The sequence below is a fragment of the Hippopotamus amphibius genome, chromosome 6, assembly GCF_030028045.1.
Source record: "Hippopotamus amphibius kiboko isolate mHipAmp2 chromosome 6, mHipAmp2.hap2, whole genome shotgun sequence".
In the NCBI taxonomy this organism is placed as follows: domain Eukaryota; kingdom Metazoa; phylum Chordata; class Mammalia; order Artiodactyla; family Hippopotamidae; genus Hippopotamus; species Hippopotamus amphibius.
The window spans coordinates 155,205,773-155,218,279 of record NC_080191.1 but is presented as its reverse complement, the minus strand read 5'-3'; the positions used below and the strand labels follow the sequence as shown (position 1 = coordinate 155,218,279).

At 41.5% G+C, this 12,507-nt stretch overlaps 1 protein-coding gene across 1 annotated transcript in view; it reads right to left on the bottom strand.

Moving 5' to 3' along the window:
- The window catches only part of USP13 (ubiquitin specific peptidase 13), a 126,313-nt gene that overhangs the window by 59,657 nt on the left and 54,149 nt on the right, over positions 1–12,507 (bottom strand). The window contains exons 6-8 of the mRNA XM_057740107.1: positions 12,036–12,220; positions 3,642–3,736; positions 2,378–2,565 (exon numbers count right to left, since the gene is read on the bottom strand). Coding sequence (XP_057596090.1) covers positions 2,378–2,565; positions 3,642–3,736; positions 12,036–12,220 — 468 coding nt within the window. The remainder of the gene's footprint in view (positions 1–2,377; positions 2,566–3,641; positions 3,737–12,035; positions 12,221–12,507) is intronic.

The window sequence follows — 12,507 nt, the reverse complement described above, 5'->3', positions numbered from 1 at the left end:
AACAAAGGATGGGGTTACATCCCAATAAATCCATCATAAGCTGATGATATCGTACATTGAAAATGCATTTACAATACCTAACCTACCAAACACTGAAGCTTAGTCTAGCCCGCCTTAAACATGCTCAGAACACTTACATTAGCGTACAGTTGGGTAAAATCATCTAACACAAATTCTATTCAACAGTAAAGTGTTGACTATTCATTGTTGTTTACTGAATACTGTACTAAAAGTGAAGAACAGAAACGCTGTCTGGGTACAGAATGGTTTTAAGTATATCGGTTGTTTACCCTCAGGGTCACATGCCCTGCCCAACAACACAAGAGGGCATGTACTTGGGACTTCCCTGGTGGCACAGTGGTTAAGAATCCGCCTGCCAATGCAGGGGACATGGGTTCAATCCCTGGTCTGGGAAGATCCCACATGCCACAAAGCAACTAAATCCATGTGCCACAACTACTGAGCCCATGCACTGCAACTACTGAGCCCATGTGCTACAACTACTGAGGCCTGTGCGCCTAGAGCCCGTGCTCCGCAATAAGAGAAGCCACTGCAATGAGAAGCCCATACACCACAACAAAGAGCAGCCCCGGCTTGCTGCAACTAGAGAAAGCTTGCACGCAGCAACAAAGACCCAACAGCCCCCCCAAAATTAAATAAATAAATAATAAATAAATAAATAAATAAATAAATAAATAAATTCACTGGCAACTTTAAAAAAAAAAGAAGAAGAAGGTATGTACTGCCTGTTGCTGGCCCGGGAAAAGAGCTAAATTCAAAATTCAAAGTACAGTTTCCACTGAATATGTTATCACTTTTGCACCATCATAAACTCAAAAAGTCTTAAGTCGAATCATGGTAAATCGGGGACAGGCTACATCTCTTTACTGTCTGTTTCCCCAGCTGAGGCCAGGCACCGGGTCCTTCTGTGTACCACTGAACCCCTACACCCAGCACACTGCTGCACAGAGCAGAACCCACTCTTTACTGGCTGGATGGGACATGAAAACCTGACCATAAATTTCCAAAGCCAGGAACAGTAGGAAGAGGTAAGACTTCAAATACCAAGAGAGGAAGGAAAGGGACATTTGATATACTTTTATGAATCACCTTTAAAGTCATTAGCATTCAACTCCATGTGAGTAAAATCTGTCCTGTGCTGTCCCTAGCGTGCTGTCTGTCCCTAGTCTGCCTTAGCACACGTGTGTCCTCTCCCATACTTGAACCAAGGTCGAAACCTACCTGCTCTGGGGAACACTAGAGTTTATTTCCTAAACTTAGGCAGTGGCTGCCCATGAGCCACAGCTACCAGTCTCTGCAGCTCCCTGTCCTAAGCACAGTAGAAGAAAGAAAAGGCCAGAGACACAGCCCCTCTGTGAGGGAGGACGCAGGCAGCCTGTACATGCACAGTTAGGAAGAGCCCTAAGTCAGTGCCTCCCAATTACTTGTGGTGAAGGGCCAGCTAGTTTGTTGATTTCAACTCATATAGGTGACATCTTTAAAAATACGATAAAAATAATTGGGAGATTTGCGTTGACATATATACGCTAATATGTATAAAATAGATAACTAATAAAAAACACAATAAAAATAAATTATAGTTGACCCCTGAACAACATAGGCGTTAGAGGCACCAACCCTCAGCACAATCGGAATTCCACATATAAGTTTACAGTCAGCCCTGTGGATTGGCAGTTCCTCCATATCTGTGGCTTCAAACAACCACAGATCATGTAGTACAGCAGTAGGTATTTATTGAAAAAATCCACGTATAAGTGGACCCATGCAGTTCACACCCATGTTGTTCAAGGCTCAACTGTATTGGAAAAATGAAATGCCACTTACAAAAAACGGCAACGTCAAATTCCTACAACAATTTCTGAACACTCACTCTCAATTTCCATACCTATCTCATTGCAGATCCACATCTAGCAGTCCAAGGACCAGCACCATCTACAAACCACATTTTGAGTAGCAAAAACAGAAAAGCCTAAATCCTCTAAGAAGCTCCACTCACTCACCATTGACCAAGCAGATCACTGAACCTCTCCTAGAGCATCTATAGGAAGAGATGTGGCAGGTTCGCTGTGAAGATTCATGATTATTACATTTTTGGCATAGAGGGTGTTGGTCTAAAAATGGAAGCCATTATTAACATGACAAATCCCTGTAGGAGGTTTTTCAGCTCACAGAGCTCTCCTTACCTCACCTGATCCCCATAACACTTGACAAGTGACATGCAGGAAGTCACAGCACAGACAGTGTGGTGAAATGTCCTGCAGCCGGTGAAGAAGGGCTTCCCCAGCACACACTGCCTGACTGGAAGTGGCGGGGACGCGGGGCAGGCTGTGCGCCCGGGTCTGCACGGGACACTTACGCTCTCTGGAACTCCGGGATGCTGAAGATGGCCTGCATCACAGAGCTGAGATAGCAGCTGTTGCCCAGGTTCTTGAGACCCGTGTACCCGGGGCCGTACATGGGCTTCAGCTTCGTCCCCGTCTCCTGCATCACCTCCCACTCGCTGACCCGCGGCTTGATGTCGTTGTCTTGGAGCCCGTTCCCTGTCTGGGGCAACGTCATTGAAGAAATACAACTTTAATGATGACTATCATTCAAAGATCATGTCCCATGAGTTATTTCCAACAGCAATAGATGTGTCTGCCTTTTTTCCCCAATTAAACAGAGAAATAAACAACGTCATTAAAAGAGACTGACACGGTGATGGTTGCACAACAAGGCAAATGAACTTAACGCCACAGAATTGGACACTTAAAAATGGTTAAAATAGTATATTTTACATTAGGTATGTCTTTCCACAATTAAAAAAAAAAACGCATGTTTAAAAGATTTAAAAGTAAGAGACAAAGGAGAGGAAAGGAGATAGGAGGAAGAAGACAAACAGGAATCAAAAAAAAGAAGCAAGGAGAATAATCTCGAGGTCAGATACAATGCAACACAGCAAACAAAAAGGCAGCTGGAGAGGAAACTGGAATAAAATCATGGGGTTCGGGAGAAGCTCAACAAAGGAGGGAGGCTTAAAGAAGAACAGAGAAAATAAATTTAAAAGTGACATGAGTGAGAAAGAGGAGTTAGAGAGGAGAGCACGAGGAAAGGGAGATGGCCGGGGTGAAAGCAAAACACGCACATTTAACCAGCTCCTCATAGGGACAAATTTTGCAGTCACAAAACCTGCCTGAAAACACAATATGAAATGAGGCAAAGGTTTCCAGCAACAATAATCTGTTGGCTTACTATTTCCACCCCCTAGGAGCTCTGCTTCCCTTCCCGAAATCAATTAAGGTGATGTTGGTCACAGATCATTTTAAAGGTCATCTCCCCGTACCTTCTCCCTTCAGTGAACAAACAGTGATTCATGCAACTCTCCATCACAAGAGACAGAAAATTTTGCAAGTAAATGCCAACTAAAACAAAATGGTACTTAAGGAGGTGCCATTTTTACTATAAAATTTTAAAAATCTAAGCTGATAATCAAAGGGAAATGCTAATTAAGTTCAAGAAGTAAATGCAAACATTGAAGCCTAAAACCTATAAAATCAATATCTGTGTGATATAAATTATATAAATAAACCAAACAGTTTCCCCACAAGGTGGGAATAGAGACAGAAGGAGACCTTTCTCACCCCATGCATATGAAGCATATCAATTCCAAAATGCGCTAAGTGCTTGGCCAAATGAGGATCCAAAACAGGTTCCTCTTCTTGGAAAGAATAAACATCTAGAAGGTGAAGAGAAAATAAGCACTGAGATCTGTAATCAAGTCATTCAATATTCAACACATATTTACCAAGCTCCTACTATGCACTGGACTTGGGATATACCAACGAACAAAACAAAAACCTCTTGTGAGTTTCAACTGGGAGGAAGACACGATAAACAATTAGCACCATAAATAGGTATTTTTTGTAAATATACCCAGATACCAATTCTTTTGACATTTCAGAAAGTAATTTTAAAAAGGTTTTCTGAAACAAGAAAAAGAAAAAAACAGTGTCTAAGTTAAAATAATTTAAAATTAGACCAACATAAATGCCTAACTCTTCTAACCCAAACCCCAGTGGCAGAGCTGTAAGTTCAGGAGGGAAGGGTGAGGGAGGAGACAGTGACACGTCTGCCCACGGCAGGTAGGATCTGTGAGGAACAGAGAACACACAGGCCCTGGGGGCAGCCGAATGGCTGGGCCGCAGCGTGAGGTCCAGGACAAAACAAAATGCTGCCCGTGGAACCCTCTCTAGACCCAGACCCACCACCGCCACCTGCCCCGCATCCCCTCTTCCCTCCTTCAGTGCCCACACCTCACAGAGCTGGCGAGGGATCTGTGACGACGGCAGTGCTTCCCACGCGCATGCAGCCCGCAGCACACAGGAGATGATGGTGCCGCATCTGGCACAGGGGGTAACGCAGGAGGCTCCACCCGCCCCAGGACCCGAGGCGTCCACATGTCGGCCTCGTCCGTAACCCACTTGCGGCGCACGGGTGTTGGGAAGCTGGGTGGCGGGGAGGGTCTCTCCTCAGGACCCTCACATCCCCCCTGACCACGTAAGGCTTTACACCGAACCTGGCTTCTCCAAGTGTGGAGTATGATTCAAAGCAGCAGCGTTACCTAAGAGCTTGTTAGAAATGCAGAACCTCAGGCCCCACCCCAGACCTACTGAAGGAGAATCTGCATGTTAACAAGATCCCCACGTGCACAGCAACGTCTGAGAAGCACTGCCTGGCATTTTCAAAAGCTATCCCAACCACTGCCTTATCCGTCCTCACACGGCAGCACAATGCGGGAGAGGGAGACGTTTTCAGGCCCATTTTGCAGATGAGGAAACAAGGGTTAGAAAAGTTAAATCATCTGTCTCAAACCCCCCACGTGGCCCAGAAGCCAGGTATCCTGACTCCCAGCCCAGTCCATTTTCCTCTGCACCAGACCATTTCCTCAGATCCCTCAGGAGACCAAGAGACTCACTGAAGCACCACCCTAGGCCCTGAGCATGAATGGAGAGTCAAAAACCACACTTGCTTCACTCCTAAATTTCAAAAACAAAATCTGAAAATAGATATAAAGATATTATTCTTTAGGACAGTAAAAGATAGACTGTTTAAGGAGTTTCCTGTTCCTTGGAACAATACCAGGAGGAGGAAAAAAAAGTAACACATATAGAAACTATAGTGATCCTCTGACCCAAACCAGATACATGGAGACTCACTGCCACCCAAGGAGTCAGTCTTTCTGTTATTAGTAGATTAGACATTGCATAGCTTTCTCTTCTATTCCTCTTTCCCTAGGGGCCCACTTTAACTTGTGGATAGCAGCCTTCATCTATATTCTTTTTTAAAAATAATTCAGCACTCTCAAAAACAAAAGACAAAAGCCCCAGCCCAACTAAGAAAAAATTTCCAAAAAGTTAAACAAAAACAAAAAATTCTTTGAACCAATATCTTGAAACAAATATATCAACAACATGTTTAATCTATGACACATGACAGGAAAATACCACTCAAATATAAGCTGGAAGGTGAAAATGACACTCCTCAGGCACTTTACCTTTGGTTATTATTAACTAGTGAGATAGTTTTGAAGACTTAAGACTTTAAGCCTCTAATTATCAGAGCCCCAATAGAAAACAATAAGATTGCTAGAAATGCACCATTGGCATTGGTCTAAGATTTTGAAATAAGTGAAAATTACATAGAACTCTATGATTCTTAAGCCATTAGGCTCCGGCCACAGTGAGAAATTAACATTTCCTATCTCCAGTCATTAACTGCTCCAAAAATATGACATGATTTGGTCAGACACAACAGTCACTTCTTACCCCAGTGACAAAAACAGTTTAGTGAATAACACACAAGAAATCTAAAACTGAACTGTGATCCTTAAACTTGGCAATCATGAAGAATTTATAAATGACACATAGTCATAGAAAAAAAATTTGAAATAGACTCAGGGGCTGAAAAATCCTTACACATTTCTCATTGGGAAATTCACTTTATCTCCAACTTCTGCTTAGCAAAGTCAAGTCCTAGCTCAGAAACTACTGTAGCAAATAAGCACTGCCTGACAAGTATTACCCTGCCAACCCCTACCTTGACTTAAAAGCTTGGAGCCAAGAAACACAGGAAGCTCAAAGAAAGATCTGCCTAGGAATAGCCCAAGCAGAGTTTCATGAGTGACTACATTTACTTTAGAAGGAAACAAGTCATTGTTTCATTTCAAATTAAATGACAAATTAAGCCATGGAGAGCATGGAGAGATCTACAGAAGGGAAAAGATAAAAGAAAAGGTTTAGAGCATGAATAAGCTCATCAATGGGATAAGCACGTTAGAAAATAGGACATGAATTAAGTTCCAAAACTAAGGGAAAAAGTTAGAGAATAGAGATGGAGACTGAGAACAAGACTGAGAATCTGTAAAGAATTACATAAAAACGGTAATAATTTCTTTTTTACGAATGGGAAGGTTTCTTTTTGGATTTTTGTTTTTCCTTTTTTCCCAAATTTATTATATTTTGATTGAAAGGAATGTTTTAGAAGTAACTGCCACAGATTAAAATGTGTCTATATGATGGTATGCTATTAGGACTAGTGTCCCACTGGTCATCCTTGTTCACCCACGGGGATTCTCTCACTCACTCACTCACTCATTCATTGATTCATTCGTTGTATTCAACAAATATTTACTGAACACCAAATATATACAGATACTGAGGATACAATACTAAATAAGACAAGCAGGGTCCCTGTCCTCATAAGTTTAAACTTTATTATTTCAAATAGTCTTATAAGAATGCTGGTTTGGTATAAAGGACCTCAACAGATGTTTTCTTGGCTATGGTTTATTCATGTGTCTTTAGGCTCTTTTTCCTAAAGCCCCAGAAGACGGCAGAAGTCCAAATCCTGCCCTCAGATACCCACACAGGAAAGCAGAAGGAGAGAGAGGTAAAGATGTACCTCAACAAGATCTGGTGTTTAGAAAGACTAATGCACCCAGAGAAGCCAGTTTCGCTGCTCTATTATCACAGCTCAAATGCAGGAAAAACAAAACAAAACACAGAACTCTTGATCAAACACCAAGTCACAAGCCAGAGAGGAAAGGATCTCTCCAGAGTAAGTGTGATGCATCCACCCAAACTGCATCTCTCCACCATCTGCACACAAAATGAATGAGGGCAGAGGTGTGTACCATCACCTTAGACAGTATAACTCCCAGGCCAGACAGAACCTAGACTGTGATCAGGAAAAGAAAAAAATTAAGAGGAAAAAGAGGTCCACAAAATAGAAAAAAAGAAAAAAGAAAAAAGGTAAATCAGAGGAGCGAAGTTTATCAGTGTCTGTCTTCCTCCATCTGTTTACTCCACAAATATTTACTGAGCACCTACTCTGTGTGAGCGGCTATGCTAGAAGAGATAAAGCAGTAAACAATAAACATGGCGCTCGGGCCCTGCTGCCCAGGTGACCACCATTAGACACAGTTCAGGATCTCATGAAAAGTGCCACAATGGAGCAGCACAAGGGCACACAGAGGGCACAAACCAGGTCAAAACTAAAACGAAGTAGTCAGTACCTTGATCCAAACCCTTGGGCTAAGGCCCAGGTCAAGGGTGAAGATGATCAAAAAAGAAAAAACACTTTGAGATGCTCCTGAGCTGGTGCAGGGGCCAATGGGATAGGTGATTTCACAGCTGCCATGAGCATCTCAGGAAGACTCCCCTGCAATCACCAAGGCTTTGGGGCTTCTCACGTAAACTAATTTCCATGATGAAAGAAAAAAACACTCTCTCCTGCTTCCAACCCTCTTCATTCCCTTCCCACCAAAAACCTCAACCTTGCTCTGCGAAATGAATGTCTCCTCCCACAGAGGAAAGCTTTTTGTTTGTTTGTACGATGATCTGTTTCTTATTTTGTTTGCTGCTGTACCCATGGAACCCAGAGTGGAATTTGATATGGGGCCCACTTTTATTACTCAGCCACCACAGTGGCCTAGCCTGGGGGATCAAGGCTTCCTGGAAGAACTAATCTAGGCTGAGACCTCAAGAGGAATAGGAGTTTCTCACTGAACAGGTATATCCTTATTGGGGAGAAGGAAACCAGGATGATTGGATCACACTACCATTAAATATCTGAGTTCACAACCTGCTCGGATTCCATGTTCACTAAGCAATATTCTAAATATAATTCAGCTTCCCACAGGGAAGGAATGTACTGGTCGAGTTGACATAAACATCCCACTTACAGGCAGTTGTGGTTCTCATTATAAACTAAAAAATAAACACTCTAATTTTAACACTTTGTCTCTTGTGAGTTGAATTAGCCTCAGTGAGCCTAGCTAGTATGCAAGATGGACCCTCAACAGTGGTACCTCCATCCGGGGGCAGGCACCCTGCCCTCCTGGGCCTCAACATCCACAAGACCCATCACCAGATATTTAAGGAAAGTTTACACATGTTTTCATTAACCTATTTGGCTTTTCAATAAACAATAAGCTACAACTAGCAATCTATAAAACAAATTTAAAAGTAACGAAAATGGAATTGATGCATCCCATAAACTTACATGAAATGATAATTAGACTGAAAATAATTACTTGTGGTAAAACCAACTCTGCACAAAATAAGCAGAAATCAAATCCTGATCTATTTTCAAAAGTGAACATTTTCTCAGCTCAATAAATTCAAGGACTCTCATCACAGATGCATGTTCTATATTGCTTTTGCCAATGTTTTATGCTTTCTATGGTTGAAAAAAGATTACTTATTCAAATACTCTCAATTACATGATAAAGAAAATCTTAAAAGTTCACCCTCCCCTACCCCCACCCCCCCAAAAAAAATCAGAACAAAACTGTGGCAGATAATGTGTTAATATTCTTAACAGTTAAGGCGTTTTTAAAAACCAATAAGGAAAACTCTTACTAGAAACTCAGCCTAAGAAATTCACAAAAAGAACCACAAATGGCCAAGAACACCATGAAAAATGTTCAGCCTCACTATAAATCAAATTAAAACGAGATAACAAATTAGCAAAGGTTTTTAAATTTTTTGAATACCCAAAGTTGTCAAAGATTTGTTAAAATGGGTATTCTCATACATTTCTGGTGGGAATGTAAATTACTACAGCTGTTTAAAAGAGAAGCTCAGCAACTGAAAATATTAAAGGTTCAACCCTTTGTCCACAGGAATTTGTCCTAAAAAAATCATTAGACAAATACCCAAAGATTTGTATATATACAAAGATGTTCATCAGAATAGCAAAACTGTGACAGCTCATAGGGGAAGAGTAAGATGATTTATGGAACTATCACGGGATACTGAAGAGTATGTAATGACACGGAAACTATAATTTAATGTTAAATAGAGAAAATAAGGAATAAAACTTCATACAGTGTGATTCAAGTTTTGTAAAAATGTAGGCTATGTGTATGTGTTTGTATAAGAACTGATCAAGGCCTTAGAAAAGCTAAAAGATTGAAAGGAAATATCTAAATATTGTGAGAAGGGGGGTGGTTTGTCTGGGGAATGGTATTACTAGTGATTTTTATTTCTCTAAACTTTTCTCTGTTTTCTAAATATGTTACACTGAACATCTGCTTCTCACATAATCAAAGGGCTAATACAAAACTTTCCTTCCTTAAGTTGAAAGGAAACAAACTTTAGATGAACTCTAAATTAAAGAGTTTGAAAATAAGTTTCATGCTAGAAAAAAAGGCTTCTGGAAAATTAAAGATGCATAGAGGGGACCTCCCTGGCAGTCCAGTGGTTAAGACTCCACACTTCCACGGCAGGGGCCACAGCTTTGATCCCTGGTTGGGGAATTAAGATCCTGCATGCCGTGTAGAGCACGGCCAAAAAAAAAGAAAAAAAAAAGATGCATACAATTAATCCTTGCCTTTATTATTAGCATATATTTAAACAGAATCTAATTATTTAAATACTTATAGATGAGTAGGTTCGTTTAACAAAAGTATTCGTTCCTACTATGTGTAAGATTTTGTATGGAAGTCAAAGATGAATAAGATACAGCTCAACTGAAATTTTAGAACAAAGCCTATATACAAATAATTGGAGTCTTGAACAGGATGTTCTGAGAGCTGGACTTCTAATAACTGGTCTTATCAAAGTACTACATAATATTACTCAGCCATGAAAAGGAATGAAATATTGCCATTTGCAGCAACACGGATGGACCTACAGATTATCATACTAAGTGAAGTAAGTCAGACAAAGAAAGACATATCATATGATATCACTTACATGTAGAATATAAACAGATGACACAAATAAAGTTATTTACAGAACAGAAACAGACTCACAAACATAGAAAACAAACTTATGGTTACCAAAGGGGAAAGGGGGAGGGGGATAATTTAGAAGCCTGGGATTAACAGATACAATCTGCTATACGTAAAATAAACAAAGACCTACTGTACAGCACAGGGAACTATATTCAATAGCTTGTAATAACCTATAATAGAAAAGAATCTGGAAAAGAAAAAATATATATGTATACATATATATGTTTAACTGAATCACTTTGCTGTATACCTGAAACTAACACAACATTGTAAATCAACTATACTCCAATTTTTTAAAAAGGCACTACATAAGATAGCACTAAAAGTAGAAACATCTGAATTATCCTCCCCTTGCAATTGTACCCAATAGAACGCCTACATTACGAACCCTTCTCTCTGTAGGCCCTACGAGGACAATGATGGTTACCATATACAGCAGTCATTTGACAGAGCAATGACCTGTAAGCACTTTGCTGTAACCCCAAATCCAACTGCATGTTCTGAATTCCCTCTTCAGATCCTAGAAGGCTAAGGATTTGACCTGGCTTGTGTAGAAGTTTATTTACTTGAGGGGAAAATGTTTGGCACCAGCACCTGAGACTCTTGCAGCTACTTTTCTCTAATGAGTTAAAATAAGTCCACTACACTTTGGAAGTAGGAAAATTTCCCAAAAGGTGAGTCAAAAGAATCCTGACATGACCTAACTGCCAGCCCTCAATTATAAAACAAATGAGCAATGAAACCGGTTTGATGGAAAGGGAGGGCATGGTTGATAAGGAGGGTACCACATTTAGTGAAAACATCCTCACTAATTAACTTTGAGGCTGGCTAATTCAGTTAGAGAAAGATAACAGACAAGAAAAGACAAAACGTCTTTATATTTCTCCTAAAAAAAATCATCTTACCTTAAAGAAGAAATAGACTAAAACCTGAACAGATGGAGAAACTGACCCGGGTGTGGGTCCAGGTCTGTGCTTCATAAATTTTTTTCAGTGATGTTGAGATGATGGGTTCTTATGGCCACTGCTCAGTATTTAAGTTTCTCATTACTAACCCTGATATGGTTTCCCTTTTCCCTCACAAAACGGTGGAAAGAATAACTGTACAAACATAGCCAAAAGCTAACATACAGTGTGAAGGCACAAAGAGAAGCAGTTCTGAAGCTGACAGCGTAAGAAGGAACCGCTTCTAACCCTTTGCTGCACTGGACACCATCACTGCCCACTGATGTAAGGGGCTCTGAACACACAGTCTCCTTTAAAGCCCACCTTCCCCATGATGAATCCATTTGTTTCTAAATTGATGCATTAATCCCCTTAATGAATTCCAGGCTTTCCCCCTACTATTCTAATGGTGGGTTCGATGACACACATTCACTTCACAAGTTCAGATTCCTGCTTCTGTCCTCTTAACCAAGAGATATACAGAAAGATACTAACAAAAGCAGGGAACTTTGATCAAGATCTTCCTGTGTGCACTGGGCTAAATGCTTATGCACCTTGACAAACCTGTGAGGGAGGTACCCTGACATCCTCAAGATGAGGAACCTGGGCTTAGGAGGATCTGAAAACTCACCCAAGATCTCACAGCTAACAAGAGGCAGTATCGGGATGCAAACCTGGGCTGAGTCCAGAGCCGACGCCCTCCAACCCCAGGGATTAACTCTGGTTAATCTCGCTGGTTAAATCTAAGCGGGGGCCACCGCGAGTCCCCAGGCTGGTAAAGGCACACTCACCTGCCCCGTCAGGAGTGATGGTTCCCAGCTTCACAGCGAGAGGGTAGCCCAGGTCTCTGTAATGCTCCAGCGCGTGCCCGTTCCCCCCGGAGCTGTCAAAGAACCACTTCCCACACAGCACGGAGCCGTCGGTAAGATTCAACCAGAGGTTTTCCCGCAGGTCACACCGGGCACACTTCCAACCACTGGAAAGTCATCAAACAGCAGTTAGCACAGCCAGAGCACCAGATGTGGTTAGAAAACTAACATCTAAGAAAACGGAGTGTCTCAATCTGGGGGCGGAGGGGGCGGTCACAGGAGACAGTGAGTGGAATAACAGAGGCCCATTCCAGAGCAGCAGGACCGCTCAGTACCCTGCCTGCCCCCCAACCAGGGGCCAGCTCCTCCCAGCTCCTTCAAGAGGGCTCTTTTACTTTAGAAAAGTGACACGGAACCTGAGGGTAGGAGGGAAGTTCATTTCCTTAGAATTCCT